This window comes from Salmo trutta, chromosome 36 (genome assembly GCF_901001165.1).
Source record: "Salmo trutta chromosome 36, fSalTru1.1, whole genome shotgun sequence".
NCBI classification, from domain to species: Eukaryota; Metazoa; Chordata; class Actinopteri; order Salmoniformes; family Salmonidae; genus Salmo; species Salmo trutta.
This window is the reverse complement of record NC_042992.1, coordinates 22,174,549-22,190,834: the sequence shown is the minus strand read 5'-3', so window position 1 is coordinate 22,190,834 and position 16,286 is coordinate 22,174,549. Positions and strand designations below refer to the sequence as shown.

Here is a 16,286-nt window from a genome sequence, read left to right as displayed (position 1 = left end):
TGAACAGAGCGGCACGTCTTGCTCTTCATTATAATCAGACGACTGATATAAATACTATGCATGCCATTCTCTCTTGGCTAAGAGTTGAGAGACTGAGTGCATCACTTATTTTTATAAGAAACATTAATGTGTTGAAAATCCCAAATTGTTTGCATAGTCAACTTACACAACTCTGACACACACGCTTACCCCACCAGACATGTCACCAGGGTTGGCATATTTGGCATCATCCACAGTTTGCTAATGTTTAGCTATCCTGCTAGCATTTTCAAGAGCGTTCCTACTGCTAGACATGTTCCACGGTTGTTATACAAAATATCACAAGTGAGTAGAAATGATAACATTGATTGGTTATTATAAAGTTAGCCTACATTGTATCATTGACCTGTAGGCCTAATCATCACAGCCTATTGTCTGTGGGCTGTTTTGGATGGTGCGTGCCGGTCACGTAGATATCCAGCAGGTTCGCACGCTCATGAATTAAAATGTTCTATCTGTTCATCTACGTTTTCCTATGTGGGTTGTGTTTTGGCCATTGATATTTAAACTATTGAGAACTATTGACTACAGAGTGATATATGAATGTTAAAACCCTTTCCTGCAGTCAAATTACCAAATCACTCTCTAGTGGCGTCATGTGTGGAATGTTTTAAATATTTTTCATAATTTCATTTAAAAAAAAATTAAACGCCAAAAATCCGGTGTTTCTATGTCAAACGGTTTTCTTATATTTCAGTCTTCTGTGATGTGTATAACGTGATGTACTGTATACAAACTCCAAATGTAATACATTTCAACTGTATATCTGACATGGTACAGATGTCTTCTGTTTTGTAAGCCCATAACCACGTGTGTGAGGTGTATACTTTTGTTTCAAAGTAGAAAGACTACCAAGAAACACTGTTTGACCCTGATTTAGCCCACTGCAGTAAAATGTTAATGAATCAAATACCTGTTTAGGTGTATTTTGTATTATCCCAGTGATAGGTGTTGGGCTTCTACTCAGACCCTCAAAAGTTCATATTGTAGTAGTTGTCCCAGTGAGGCAATGATATCAGACTGAAGGGAGAAAATGTATATTTCATAAAGAGACAAAGGGTGATGAGGGCATGGGATAGAGCCAGCTGTCACAGCATGGATAAACCACTCATATAATGTAAAAAATATGTATAAAAAAACAGTCATTAGAACAGGGTGATAACTAAATCCACACTGCACTTCTAAACTCTGGCTTCAAGTCAATTTGGACACTGGATTTTCTCCTGAATTTACATATGAGGTCAACTGCCATTATATTCCGCCAATGTACTCTGAAACAGAAACTAACTGAAATTTCAGTTCTATGATTTGATCTTTTAGAAACGGAAACCCAGGGACCTCCACTGGGCTGTAGTCTACCAATCACAGACTGTCTTTGTCTAGCAGGGCAGATTCTGTACGGTCTGGATGAAGACATCCTTGTGTAACATCCTGCAGGAATTAGAATCAGGTGTGCATCCCAGAGATGAAACTCCTCTCTCTCTCTCTGAGAATTAGACAGCCATTCCCTGACACCCTGGCTATTGGTTTCAGAATCGCCGTCCATATACAAGGTTCTGGCCAAATGTTGCGCACTAAATACTTTAAACAGGGGTGCCATTCCGGAAGTAGTCATTTTATTTTGACTATGACCAATAAGCTCTATGCTTTGCAAAAGGGATGTGATGTTTGGTTGCGATGAGATGGATTGATGGAGTGTTGCTGCTTGCTGTGACTGATCATTTTTCCCATCAGTGTCAGATCATGTTAGCTGCTAGCCCATGTATCCTCATGTATACTGTTGGTGATAGGGAGGATTAGCCTTGTAGTGGCATTGGCTCTAAATGAGACTCTGGTTTGGCAGCCAGCCTGGTAATAGCAGATAATTATGTCATAATTAATTGGGCCTCATTATAATGGATCGTTACCACATGGACCCAGCTCAGTTCAGCTCCGACACCCACCTGCCCAGCACCCGGCTGGGGTGAGAAGGTCACCATCTACCCCCTATCATCATATCAACCACCTGGTTGAGTTCAGTTGGGCACACCATAGAAAAGGAAACAACAACAAAACATGTGATGGAAAATGAAAATGACTGTTTCTGATTGGAATAGTATGAAGTCCAAGTAGTCTCTCTCTGATTTAGTTCTTGTTTCTTCTGGCGCTAATGAACATGACACTGGTGTCTCAGGTATAGGTTCTGGAGGTAGAAAGTAGAAAGGTGCGTCACATTTCCTGGGAAAGGATTCGATGCAGTTCTATCAGTGTGAGACATCAGACTACGACGGGATGTGGAGTTCTGTACAAGTCAAGTATTACAAGATTACAAGGCTGAGCCTCAGAAGTGCTTCCATAAGCATGTAATTATGGTTCATGGTCCTACACAGAGCCAGGGTTGAACAGAGAGAGAGAGAGAGAGAGAGAGAGAGATGGAGAGAGAGAGATGGAGAGAGAGAGAGATGGAGAGAGAGAGAGAGAGAGAGAGAGAGAGAGAGAGAGAGGATGTGGTGGGGCCAGCAGTGTGGAGATTGAAACACTGGCAGGCTAGGATGTGATGAGAGGGTATAAGTTACAAATTGCATGCTTCAAGATTAAAGAGAGATAGAGAGAGAGCAAGAGAAAGAGAGAGGGAGAGAGAGAGAGAGGGGGGGACAGAGCAAGAGAGAGCGGGAGAGAAAGAGAAGGGGGAGAGAGAGAGAGAGAGTGGAAAGAATGAGTAAGTAATATGATTGCAGTGTCGAACAATGTCTATAATTTTTTAACAGCATCCGATTGACTTTGCAAATACAAGTTTATTGTAAGAGCATTTTTTACAGCGTGTTTGTGGTAGTTACAATTCAAATGAAATGTAGATGGTCCTATAGCATCACTGCTACTCAGGAGGAGAATATGTTGTCAGGGATAATTACAGAGAGGAAGTTTTACAAGCCTTGTATTATTGTGTCAATAACGTAAGCTCTGCTCTGAGATTCACAGACATGATTTCCCTATGCCTCTTCCTCCTTATGGTACACATCACTCTGGTGCTGTCAGTTTTAGAACCACGCTGTCCTAATTACAAAACTAGCTGTCATCCCCTAACTAGGAATATCAAGGGTTCCCAATGCTCTTTGAGGAAGACGTAACTTCCCCATTGCACTGCAAGTACTAAATACATAGCTTTCATGGTAATACAATGAAGGGATATCTGATACATTCATGTATGTTAACATGTAGCTCCTGACTGGAACATGCCCAGGTGCCTGAAGGAGAGAGGATTCCTGCACAGAGTACAGTTTCTATTACACTCAATAGGACATTTCATCACTGGCTAATGCTTCTGTTGTTACTGACTTCCTGTTTGCTGTGAAGTTATAGCTCCTCTGTCTGCGGCCTCGTGCTCAAGGCATTTAACTACTAATGATTAAAGCACAATTTATTGATAAGTAAATGAATAGTTATTATACAAATAATTAAAGTCCTTTTTTATATTAAATCAGTGATTTAATCATAGTAGACAATATTTCATTATCCAAAGGCAAATAATTTGAGACACAATTTGCCCGGAAAGTGATTACATGGAATGTAGCAAATACATCAAAAAAAAAGATTAGCTTATTTCTATTAAGTTTAGGTATCTCCGTACAAAAATATATTACATTGTCATAGTAATCCGTTACATACTTTGAAAAGTAATTATAGACGTGGCCGACGTACCTAGTGTAACTTTATGAACAAATGCACAATGTTCAATCACCATATTACAGGCAAGGCCATTAAGATTAAAGGCATCATTACATGTTCCACAAAATAAAAATCATATACCTGATCAAGTGTATTTGTGGTCTATGCTATGTAGGAAAAACAAACTTTGAAAACAAGGATAGCAGAACACAGGAGTAATACCAGGACACTTTACCAGAGAAACCCTGTGGCTGCGCATTTCACTGAGGCTCGGCACAACGTTAGCTCTCTGAGATACATTGGTATTGAACATGTTAAGACTCCTAGGAGGGGGTGAGATACTGCTAATCTATTACTGAGAAGAGAATTGTATTGGATTCACCGTTTGTGTACCATGTCTCCTAGAGGTCTGAACCAAGAGTTTGATATCAGAACATTTCTTACATGAATTTGTCACTTTGATTTGTCTTGCCTTACAGCTCTCTTACTTGGTCATTTTGTACATATATATTATTTTCTGTACCTAATATATGTGCCCGTCTCATTGATATCACATTTTTAGATATGCACAAATTGTTTTTGCACCCACCATGCGTCATGGTCATTTGAGGTGAAATTTGTATATTTTGGGAAGTTACCACTCAGTCTGTTTGACCAGAAGAAGATCTGTTTGGGATGTAAATGTTGTCAATAAAGCGGTGAATTGGGAGCTTTAACAGTGGTGAGGGCCTTCTTGTTCTTTACTAGTATACTTTGAAAGGTAACACAAAGAGTATAGAATCACTATTTCTATACATACTATGCCATTTTATGTTATTACAAACATTACTATTTGGACAACATACTCAGCTGTTGATAGGAACACTTCATCTCACGTTGTCTAATGTGGTTTACATTTACATTTACATTTAAGTCATTTAGCAGACGCTCTTATCCAGAGCGACTTACAAATTGATTGGTTCTTGTACTATTTAAACTAGTCTCATTCTATCACATACAAAAACACATACATTTACAAACACATCCACAGTGGTCAATATTTGGCAAACCAGTTGCACGGTCTGAATAATCATTGCATAGCCTTTTCCATATAGCTACTTTAAACATAGAGAACACATTGGCTCCATCTAAACAAAACTAGTGTCTGTTGGTGCTGCAGTTGTTTCTGAAGTCTCCGTTCAGTAATTCTTAGGCTGTTCTTCAGCCCAGTCCTCCTGCCCAGAACGTCCATTCTTCCCTTCCTTTCCCTTCCTCCTCTTGGGCCCCTGGGGTGTGGAGCTCTGCCCCTGTGCCTGCCCAACCTCCACCTCTGACTTCCCATTCCCTGAGTCATTGTTCTGCCTGGAGTAGCGTTTACACTTGCAGGAAGTAACCACAGTGATCTTGTAGGTCCTGGAGCTTCCGTTCTGACACTGCAGTCTGATGCGCTGGGTCCGGGTCCGGTCGATGACGCAACGCCACTCCTGGGCCTCCCGCCGGCTCCAGAACTTTCCGGTGTAGCCAGGGCCGGAGCCAATCCAGTTGGGCAGTAGGTGGGAGGGGAGACACTCCCCGGCACACACCAGCTCCTTGACCGGGTTCAGGCTGGTGCACTGGCCGTCTGATATGTACTTGGTGGAACGCAGCTCTCTGCAGCCCACCTGGCTCTGTGCCTGGCCCTGCTCTGTGACGGAGCGAGAGAGACCTGTCAGATACATAGTCAAAAACTAATCTTGCTGTCAAACTTTTAGGCAGAAAATTTTGTAATCCCAAAAATTCTAACTAAAATATAAATCAAACGCTCCTCAAATGATAATGACATGCAAATACTTTAAAGTATTTTAGGTGTGTTTGATTTATTTTGGAGTTGCATTTGGGATTATTCCATGCAATGCTCTTAAAGATTAGTTTTGACAGTTCAACAAGAACTGTAGCATGGTCAGGGTAATCTGATGTGCGGCATGAGTTAACAAGAGGTCCAACACAATTACAAATGCTCGAACTTTGAACTTTTCTCGCATTCAAACACTCAAGTCTCCCATTCAAGTCTATGATTCAACTTTAGTTTATTTAACTCCCATTTTTGTCTGTGGAAAATGTGCCTATATACATAATTATATCATTCCAATACTATATAATAAATACTTTAGAAATAGACATATTGACCTTTTGCTAAATTACACTTGTAAACTGGTTTCCCCACAGTCAGGATCAGTGAATACAATGAATCTGTTTGGTCCACTATAAATTGTTGAATTAATCAATTTAGAATGTGCATAAAAATACAACTCACCTTTCCTCGCATCGCTGGTCAAACGTCTTCCTCCGTTGCGTGCTTGATTCATTGATACATTACTACTCGGTGTATCCTGGACCGTACTTAACAACTGAGCGTTTAACGTTTCCGTGGCGCCGTTCTTGACAGCTTGACAGCTTCTTATCAGAAGGCAAAATAGCGCAAGCTGGTACCCACTCGTGGTAAGAAGCATCTCTGCACCTCCCCGTAGGCACTCGGCAGGCAGGTAGGTAGAGAGTGAGAGAATGTATGTGCCGCGATCTAAAGGAGGAATTAGGTCGTTATGATGTTACTCTACCTGTTGTTCAGTCGCTTATATACCCGCCTCTTGTTTTGCCACAACATCTCAGTGCGCATCCAGTGCGTACATTTTCTGAATGACCTAGGCGTTTTCACTCATAGCTACGCCCACAAAAGCAAAGGGCAGTGCGTTTTTTTAGCTTGTATACTCCTCCAAGTACTATGTACATAGGCTAACAGTCAGTTGAGTGAACACATAGACATTTAATAGATGTTTCTGTTAATATAGTTAGGTGATATAGTTAGATGAACGTTGCTGTCCTCTATGGATAGGCCAGTGGATAAAACATGATCAACACCTATATAAAGGCTTATAATAAACTAGCAATAATACTGTTTTTTCACCATCAGGTGTGTGTAAATAATGTATTAATTAATGTATGCAAATCATAAGTAGAGAATCAGAGTGTCACGTGCATATCCTTTGATACTCTATTTCATGATGATTTGTAAGTTTATAGTTAACATTTTATTCCATTTTTGAACGGATTGATTTGGGTTAGCAAGGAAGCTCAGCTGGAGACCCTGCAGTCAGACCAGGTGAGTACTTAGCTCTGGTCCAGGGCGATAGTGTGCGTTCCTTGCGGAAAGCACTTAGCGCCCTGGACCAGAGCTAGTGATTACTGTAGTTCTCATGTTGTGTTCTCTCATCCAGTGATCTCTCCATCTCTGCTGTTCAGGTGCTTCAGGTGAGCTCACCTACAGGATGTATGATGCATTACCCAAATCAGAGAATAAGACAAACGTTTAGATCTCCTCCTTCATCCCTCCATCCACCCATTCATCCTGCCGGCTCCTTGCCCCTAAGAACCAGAGTGTCTGTTTTCACTCCGTTCCCAGGCCTGCCCTGACAATGAATTCACCCAACGTCTCCTCAGCTATGTCCCCTCCTTTGATAAGAGTGAAAATAAATCCACTGTAAAACTGTCCAGGCTCATGCCATATTGTTAAACAAGTAGCTGCTCTTTTTCATATCTTATTTCTTCGTTCTTTTTAAAAGCTCCGCTGTCCAAACAATCTCCTATTACCCCCAAAAAGCAATGTTAGTCATACTGTCTGGAAGAAGGGGGGGAATGGATGAGGCTGAGGGGAAACTGAGAAGAGGGGACCTGGGGGCTTAAAAGAGGACTATCAAAGTTATATGATACCATGACGCAGGCAGCATTCGCACATTTATACATCTCAAAAACCGGAAATTTGAGATCAATCCTTTTATGCTTCTGTGAGTGACATGACATGTAGGTGAGGAGAGGGATAATAGAGGGGGAAACAGGGGGATGGGGTGGATGGTGAAACAGAGGGGATGTGGAGGATGAGGAAACAGAGGGGATGTGGAGGATGAGGAAACAGAGGGGATGTGGAGGATGAGGAAACAGAGAGGATGTGGAGGATGAGGAAACAGAGGGGATGTGGAGGATGAGGAAACAGAGGGGATGTGGAGGATGAGGAAACAGAGGAATGTGGAGGATGGGGGACTAGTGTGTTATTGCTCTATTGACAGACAGGCAACATGACAGCACCATGCTCGTTAGTTAGCTGGCCCCTATGAGCAGCAACCACACACACACTATGAGCAGCAACCACACACACACACACACACACACACACACACACTATGAGCAGCAACCACACACACACACACTATGAGCAGCAACCACACACACACTATGAGCAGCAACCACACACACACACACACTATGAGCAGCAGCCACACACACACACTATGAGCAGCAGCCACACACACACACACTATGAGCAGCAGCCACACACACACACTATGAGCAGCAGCCACACACACACTATGAGCAGCAGCCACACACACACACTATGAGCAGCAGCCACACACACACACACTATGAGCAGCAGCCACACACACACACACTATGAGCAGCAACCACACACACACTATGAGCAGCAACCACATACACACTGTGAGCAGCAACCACACAATGAGCAGCAACCACACACAATGAGCAGCAACTACACACACACTATGAGCAGCAGCCACACACACACTATGAGCAGCAGCCACACACACACTATGAGCAGCAGCCACACACACACACACACACACACTATGAGCAGCAGCCACACACACACTATGAGCAGCAGCAGCCATAAGAGGCAGGGGCCACTGTCTGTTCTCCCGTGGGACCCTGGGCAGTGGAAGCTTGAGAACAATACTGACAGGAAGCGGAGACAGGGGTCTATAGAATTCCACAGCATGGCCGTAGGACTTAACTACCTGAAGTATCTGATGTTTGTGTGAGAAGATGGTCCATGAGGGCTCCTTTCCTGCACTTGGCCATGGGAAACTATAGTTATATAGATGGTGTTGAAGACCCACTCTGGCATAGCAACCAAGAGGAGGCCGCCAACAAAAAAAGGTCAACAATGGAGTTATTGAAATATTGGGGGATGTATTTGTTTATCAAGGCCGTGTGTCTTTATGACCGGCTGACACATGACTATGAATTAAAGGTTACTGTCTGCACTGTGAGAATTGGTCAATGGAATGATCTTTGTTTCATGTTTCATAAATAGAGAATGCTCACTCTCTGCAAAGAAAGTCTGACAGCATATTGTATAGAACTATAGGTTCAGCCAAAACATCATCATGCTCCAGTACCCTTTGAACCCTGCCGACATAGTGCAGTAGCTATATTACCAGTCATTAGAATCAGTGCAATGGATGGCATTAAAGGGGAAAGCTGCCATCTAGTGGCAAAACAAAAATATGGGAATGTCCCCATAACAACAAAATGGGCAGTGAAGGACAACTATTAAGGCACTCTCCAAAACAAATGCCATTTGGGTGTAAAGGTTTGGCCAGCATTGAAGTCCGATCGTCATTGGGCCATCCATGGATCATCTGTGACATGGACTGATATGGATACATCACTGGTAAGACATCCATGTGTCTCAAATTATAGCAGGAAATCCCAAGTTTAGAGTAACACATAAATAAGCCCTTCATATTGTGTTTTATCCACTGCCATAATGACATAACAATATGACACGTATTGTTCAGTAAGGTGGTCCTATTTCCACGAGTGCATTTTTCACACTACTACTGTAAGGAAAGGGAGGAAATTGTTATTTTAAGACATTACTTAAAGAATATTCAAGGCTCACATTTGAAATAAGAGGAATTTGCTCAAAAGACATGCAAACAAGCAAAGCACATTAGACCCAATACAATACACTGGCAGTCCAATTGTGATCTTTTGGCAAAAGATCTGATCTGACTTGTCAAAAGACAATTTATTGGCAAAAGATCAGAATTGGGCTGCCTGTGTAAACACACCCAATATGCTATTGTACATCATATACACACCCTGAATACTTCAGTCTCCCCTATTCTAAACCGAATAGACCTCGTTGGGTCCATAGTAACAGTCCTTCCTTAAACTCCAGTCCAGCTGCTTGGTGAGTAAAGCACTCATCCTCACTATCCCCTTTCTTTCAATCTGGACATCCTGGCCAATCAGTAGTAATGCTGATTTTCATCATTCCCCTTTAATTAGGGATTGATTCAGACCTCATACACCAAGTGAACGGAATCAATTCAGTTCAATACAACTTCATTATTAATATCACTGAACTCTGACCAATCAGTAACATTAATCAATGAATCAATTAACTACCTGGTAGAAAAGAACACCAGCAGTCCCTCTCATTCCTGGTGGCAGGATGGTGGTCCCTCTGAGGATGTGGAGGGGCAGTTCAGCTGGTCTGGCGCTGAGGGACCGGGACACCCTGACGAAGCCATGCGCTCCTCTGCCTTCAAAACACAGCTCTGCCAGGAAGCTGGCTGTCTCCTTCACCATGTCACTCTCCTCATCTGGACCCAGGATAGAGAGGAGAGTGGGGAAACCGTCTAAAGTTGAACTTAGAGGGCATCAAAAAGCTACAAGTATGTAACAAGCTACAGTAGTAAAGTAGGCTATTGAGGCCAGTATCCCAAACTCAGAATAAGCCTATTCCTGGGCTAAAAAGCATGTCCAGTATGGAGCACCATAGCACACTGCAGTATAACTATAGTGAACCTATTGTATGTGTTTTCAACAGATAGGAGTGTGTAGTTAACCACTGTGCTCCCTCAGTCTCGGGGTATCCTTCTCCTGCAGTCCTCTACAGATCTTCTTATGGGTGAAGCAGTGGAGTCGCTGACAAAATCAGGCCACAGTAAGTCACCTGTAGCAGTAAAAGAAAACATTTATTAGCATTTATTAAGCATTTATAAGCATATAAGCATGGCGTAGTCATGGATGAAATCATTAAGTGTAACCAAAGTAATAGAGGGAAACGAATGAGAGAAACCAAGTGCTTCTGTATCAGAGGTGGTTTTCCTACCATGTTGCAGAGGGAACATCTCTGCCCCCTCTCTCCACACGTAGTGCAGAAATCAGCATCTACGAAGAGAGCCTGGGTTAGCACCGAGAACGCTGTCGGGTCGTTACCCTGGAGAGAAGCAGTGGAACATGGAATGTTAAACATTGAAGAGTGAACGCTGCCATACGGAAAGGCATTTGTAATAACATCAATTGTCAATATAATCTACATTCATTGAGAATGAACATGGACTCCTTAATATGGAAATTACACATTTAAAATGTTTAGCAAAATCCAATCAATCTTCAATTGATTAATTTCCGCAGGGACAAATTACATGAGTCCATAGGAGGAGCCTTACACCAAATCAAATCAAGTGTTATTTGTCACATGCACCAAATACAACAGGTGTAGACCTTAGTGAAATGCTTACTTACAAGCCCTTAACCAACAATGCAGTTTAAAATATTTTTGGGGGATGAGACCTAAGTCAAAGGAAGGTTTGAATGGATGAATGAGTGGAAGTTCACTCACGATCTCCACTGGTGCGATGCTCATGACCTGCTGCTGTAGCAGTGCAGCTTCACAGTAGGGAAACTTTCTGATGCAGTCTCTAATGAACTTCTCCTGGTACTGAGGAAAACCATCTCAATGGCTACCCTTCAACAGACTGAGAGAAGAGACTTGTATTTTTTAAAGACAATGAAACATGGAAATTGTCTAGGGAACTGTCTATACAGTTTACATAAAGTATGCATGCAATATAAAGCACTATAAAACACAACAATTAGTACCCAATGGTTAGTCTGGAAATGTTAACAAGAACAGAAGTAATTAAATTGGATGGGTACAGGCATTGGCGAAAATCTGATATCAACTTTGGAGGGGACAATTACATGACATTTTCTCAAGAGCAATTCCTGAGGGGGACACCAAAAGTAGTGCTGTAAAACATAGCCTACATTGTAATATGGTAAATGTATATTGAGGAACCAAAGAAATAAGGTGTTTGCCGTACTCCTAACTACCGGTACCCAAAACTACACAACTAATCCCAACAGCAATACCATTGCCTTTAACAAATCTTAGTTCAGTCACCAGTTTAAGTTGAGAGTGGGGGTATCCATGGCATTTTCCAATTATGTTCCTATTTTACAAGTCAAAAAAATGGAGAACCTTTCATAATGTTGCCAAACAAAGACTCAACAAACTTACCTGAGACTCCCTGTCTCTGCCAGTCTGTCCCTGCATATCTGTCCCCAACTCTGCTGTCTGTGTGCCATCTGTTGCCTGCTCTGCCTAATGACATCATTGTGAAACATTTCCATTAGAATTTAATTTCTTTCTTATGAACATTTGATCAACTAGTCTTTGCGATATTAGGCTACTAGGGTTCTTACTATGCGTTTTGGTGTATTGAAAAATACTCTGATGTCCGTCTTATTTTTCTGCCATTTTTCTACCTAGCTGGCTGGCTGGCTACACACACACACAGTGTGTAGGTTATTTACAGTAGGAGATGGGCTTCTATCATCTTCAATCATTCTATTTGGGCTTCGATCTAAAAGGTAGCTAGCAAATGTGAAACGGATTAAAATGACAAGAGTTGACAGCTGTATGAGTTCACCATTTACACAACATATGCTGCAACCTTTTGTAATTTTAATAGTTTGTTTCATATTGGCTGGCTTCCAACAATAGCTGAATTTGCAAAGCTAGCGAGCACCAATTCAGTTTCAGTGGTGTTTGCTATAATCTTTGCTACCCGGGTTAAATAAAGGTGAAATAAAATAAATAAATAAAAGTTCACTTGCGACAATTTAGCTTTTGCAACGAGACCATTAAATATATTTAAGACAATGGTAGAAGAGAGTGTAGTTCTGTTCAGTTTGGATTTCAGTTTATCGCTAACCTTATCACAGGGACTTTGAAGCACTAACTTACATCATCTGCATGCTGATTCCATCTTTGACGACGCCACATAAATGGAATAGGTACTAGCTAGCTTAATAGTTAATATTTGCGCGCTAGCTCTGCATATTCAGCTAGTGTGTGTGCGCAATTGACTGGATTAACCTCACGTCAGTTACGTGTATTGAGTGCCTTTCAGACAGTAGATACGACCTCTCTGTTACCTAGCAAGCTAAGGAACTGGCAGTGGATCAAACCATTGTGAGGCAAAGGGTGGGGGGGTTGCAATCTTTTGAAACTTAAAAACGCGCTATTAAGTGTCTATAATCAGCACAATTGCTTTCATTGCGTATTATTAATATTATTTAAATTACATAGTTATGTTTCAGTGATATATTGGGGGGTACAAATCATATTTTTCCCCGGATGGGGGGGTCGTGTCCCCCCCGGGATTTCCGCCCCTGGGTACAGGTTAGAATACTAGCAATGCAATCAATCACATCAACTACTGTCAAGAGAAACAAGATGATGCATGGAGAGTGACAACACACACCTCTTGATGAGCACATCTAGCTTGAAATCACAGTCCAGAAGAAAGGCCATGCATTTCTGCAGCACATATCTAATGTAGTGCATCTTCATGGCCAGCACCTCATTCATATCCTGCTGCTTCACACACTGCTCACACAGCAGGTCCATGACATGGTAACACTTCTCTAATGCTCACACGTCCACCAGCAGAGGGCACTCCCTGGGGGAAGGGGGTTAGAAAGTGTTACAGAGAATGTTAGAAAAAGAGAGACGGAGCGAGAGAGAAAGAGTTATAATGAGCGAGGGAGAGAGAACGAGAGAGAGAAAGTTATAAAGAGCAAGAGAGAGAACGAGAGAGAAAGAGTTATAAAGAGCGAGGGAGAGAGAATGAGAGAGGGGAAGAGAGAGAGAAAGAGTTATAAAGAGTGAGGGAGAAAGAACAAGAGAGAAAGAGTTATAAAGAGCGAGGGAGAGAGAACGAGAGAGAATTATAAAGAGAGAGGGAGAGAACGAAAGAGAGAATTATTAAGAGCGAGGGAGAGAGAAAACGAGAGAGAGAGGAAGAGTTATAGAGAGAGGGAGAGAGAACGAGAGAGAGAATTATAAAGAGCGAGGAAGAGAGAACGAGAGAGAGAATTATAAAGAGCAAGGAAGAGAGAACGAGAGAGAGAATTATAAAGAGCAAGGAAGAGAGAACGAGAGAGAGAATTATTAAGAGCGAGGGACAGAGAAAGTGAGAGAGAGAGAGAGAGAGAGGAAGAGTTAGGGAGAGAGAACGAGAGAGAGAATTATAAAGAGCAAGGAAGAGAGAGAACGAGAGAGAGAATTATAAAGAGCAAGGAAGAGAGAGAACGAGAGAGAGAATTATAAAGAGCAAGGAAGAGAGAACGAGAGAGAGAATTATAAAGAGCGAGTAAGAGAGAAAGTGAGAGAGAGAGAGGAAGAGTTAGGGAGAGAGAACGAGAGAGAGAATTATAAAGAGCGAGGGAGAGAACGAGAGAGAGAATTATAAAGAGCAAGGAAGAGAGAACGAGAGAGAGAATTATAAAGTGAGAGGGAGAGAGAACGAGAGAGAGAATTATAAAGAGCGAGGAAGAGAGAAAGTGAGAGAGAGAGAGAGGAAGAGTTAGGGAGAGAGAACGAGAGAGAGAGTTATAAAGAGCGAGGGAGAGAGAACGAGAGAGAGAATTATAAAGTGAGAGGGAGAGAGAACGAGAGAGAGAATTATAAAGAGCGAGGAAGAGAGAACGAGAGAGAGAATTATAAAGAGCGAGGAAGAGAGAACGAGAGAGAGAATTATAAAGAGCGAGGAAGAGAGAACGAGAGAGAGAATTATAAAGTGAGAGGGAGAGAGAACGAGAGAGAGAGTTATAAAGAGCAAGAGAGAGAGAACGAGAGAGAGTTATAAAGAGCGAGGTAGAGAGAACAAGAGAGAGTTATAAAGAGGGGGAGAGAATGAGAGAGAGAATTATAAAGAGTGAGGGAGAGAGAGAGAGAGAGAACGAGAGAGAGAGAGAACGAGAGAGAGAATTATAAAGAGCGAGGAAGAGAGAACGAGAGAGAGAATTATAAAGAGCAAGGAAGAGAGAGAACAAGAGAGAGAATTATAAAGAGCAAGGAAGAGAGAACGAGAGAGAGAATTATAAAGAGCGAGGGAGAGAGAAAGTGAGAGAGAGAGGAAGAGTTATAGAGAGAGGGAGAGAGAACGAGAGAGAGTTATAAAGAGCGGGGGAGAGAGAGAACTAGGGAGGGGAAGAGAGAGAAAGAGTTATAAAGTGTGAGGGAGAAAGAGAGGGAGAGAATGAGAGAGAGAATTATTAAGAGCGAGGGAGAGAAAGAGTTATAAAAAGCGAGGGAGAGAGATAACGAGAGAGAGAGAGTACAAAACTAATACCTAATGATCCCACAATCTGAAAAGGAGTGAGAAAAAGATGGACAGAGAGAGAGAGAATAAGAAAGGCCTGGTTGCTCCTTACCACACGAACCATTCCAATTAGCACGTAACAATCCATCGTATTCGCACTACTCTATTATATAACACTATAATGTACTGTATATCCTGCTGAGCTCCAATAGTGGAAGCTACTCTGCACTCGTAGAAAAAGGATTCCAAAAGGGTTATTCAGCTGTCCCCATAGGAGAACCCTTTGAAGAAACCTTTTGCGTTCCATGTAGAACCCTCAGTGGAAAGGGTTCTATCTGGAATAAAAGGGTTTTACCTGTAACCAAAAAGGGTTCTCCAAAGGGCTCTCATATGGGGACAGCCGAAGAACCCGTTTAGGTTCTAGAGCACCTTTTTTTTTTCTAAGAGTGTGTGAGAGCGAAGCCGTCACAGATCATGTTCTAGAGAAGAGATTCCCCATGTCAAACAAAGCTGTTCAAGAGAAACAAATGAACACTTTCCAATGTTTCAACAAACTGAAGTCCTATTACGTAAAGAAGCACTAACCTTCAGAGACACTGTGGCAGAAACCACAGGCTGAGTACTGACAGGTCACTTGGTATACTACTGAATAAACACACTCTCCTATGACTTCATAACTGACTCAGAAAAACACGTGTAAATAACTTGGTTTCCTCAGCTAACTGACGAAAGACAGCCACCAGGTGTATACAGTTGGTTAGACAGTCAAAACAGATCAGACTATTCTTGTACATTGGTGCACTGCCCTGACCGTAACATGACTTTAAGGAAACATTTCATTGGACGATGCATACCATGTGTATCCTGTACATACGACTAATAAAACTTGAAACTTGACTTCAGCCAGCAGGCTTATATAGCAGAGGTCTGAGAGTGTTACAGTGGTACCTCTCTCTGTGTCCTGCGTTCACCTCCAGACAGATAGATATCTTTAGATCTAAAGCGGGCAGAGACACCAGAGTATATACTGTCATCTCTGCTGCCCCATCTGATTCTGACAGACTGGACACAACACATACACACAGACGTGGTCTGAAGTAGCCTGTGGGTTACATCTAGTGGCAGTGTGATGCTATTATGGAACGTCCTGGAGTACTGCATCCTGCCCTCAACATTCTTAGCCATACGTCTACATAACAATGGAAAACATATGCTGCAGGCCTACACCCACATTATACATGTCTCTATGGCTACATCATCCCAATTACATCACTCTATTTGTTTGTGTCACTAACCATGTCAAAACTATTAGCGTGTGCGTGTAGAGGATTTTAGTGAAATTCACTTTTAAATGACAGTTATGGTTTATAATATTCTAAACATCTC

General features: G+C 42.0%; 1 protein-coding gene and 1 pseudogene across 2 annotated transcripts; both read right to left on the bottom strand.

The window, feature by feature from the left end:
- Positions 1-2,793: 2,793 nt before the first annotated feature.
- Positions 2,794-6,313, bottom strand: LOC115175656 (sclerostin domain-containing protein 1). Of its 2 annotated transcripts, none has more exons than XM_029735065.1 (2): positions 5,957-6,313; positions 2,794-5,368 (listed from the first exon to the last, which is right to left on the bottom strand). In XM_029735065.1, exons 1-2 carry the CDS (start codon positions 6,150-6,152, stop codon positions 4,863-4,865), a joined length of 702 nt encoding a protein of 233 aa, XP_029590925.1. In that variant the 5' UTR covers positions 6,153-6,313; the 3' UTR covers positions 2,794-4,862. The 2 variants fall into 2 exon arrangements, with proteins under 2 accessions (XP_029590925.1, XP_029590927.1); XM_029735067.1 differs by having other exon boundaries at positions 2,794-5,347; positions 5,957-6,312.
- A 3,581-nt stretch (positions 6,314-9,894) lies between these two features.
- LOC115175442 (ankyrin repeat and MYND domain-containing protein 2-like) lies at positions 9,895-16,085 on the bottom strand (annotated as a pseudogene).
- Positions 16,086-16,286: the final 201 nt, after the last annotated feature.

What these genes read in the sequence shown, in the direction of transcription:
- LOC115175656 (XM_029735065.1), bottom strand. Translation starts at nt 6,152, where the DNA reads ATGCTTCTTACCACGAGTGGGTACCAGCTTGCGCTATTTTGCCTTCTG. An exon ending in GACCAGCGATGCGAGGAAAG is followed by an intron (nt 5,369 to 5,956) that starts GTGAGTTGTATT and finishes TGTATCTGACAG; the next exon opens with GTCTCTCTCGCTCCGTCACA.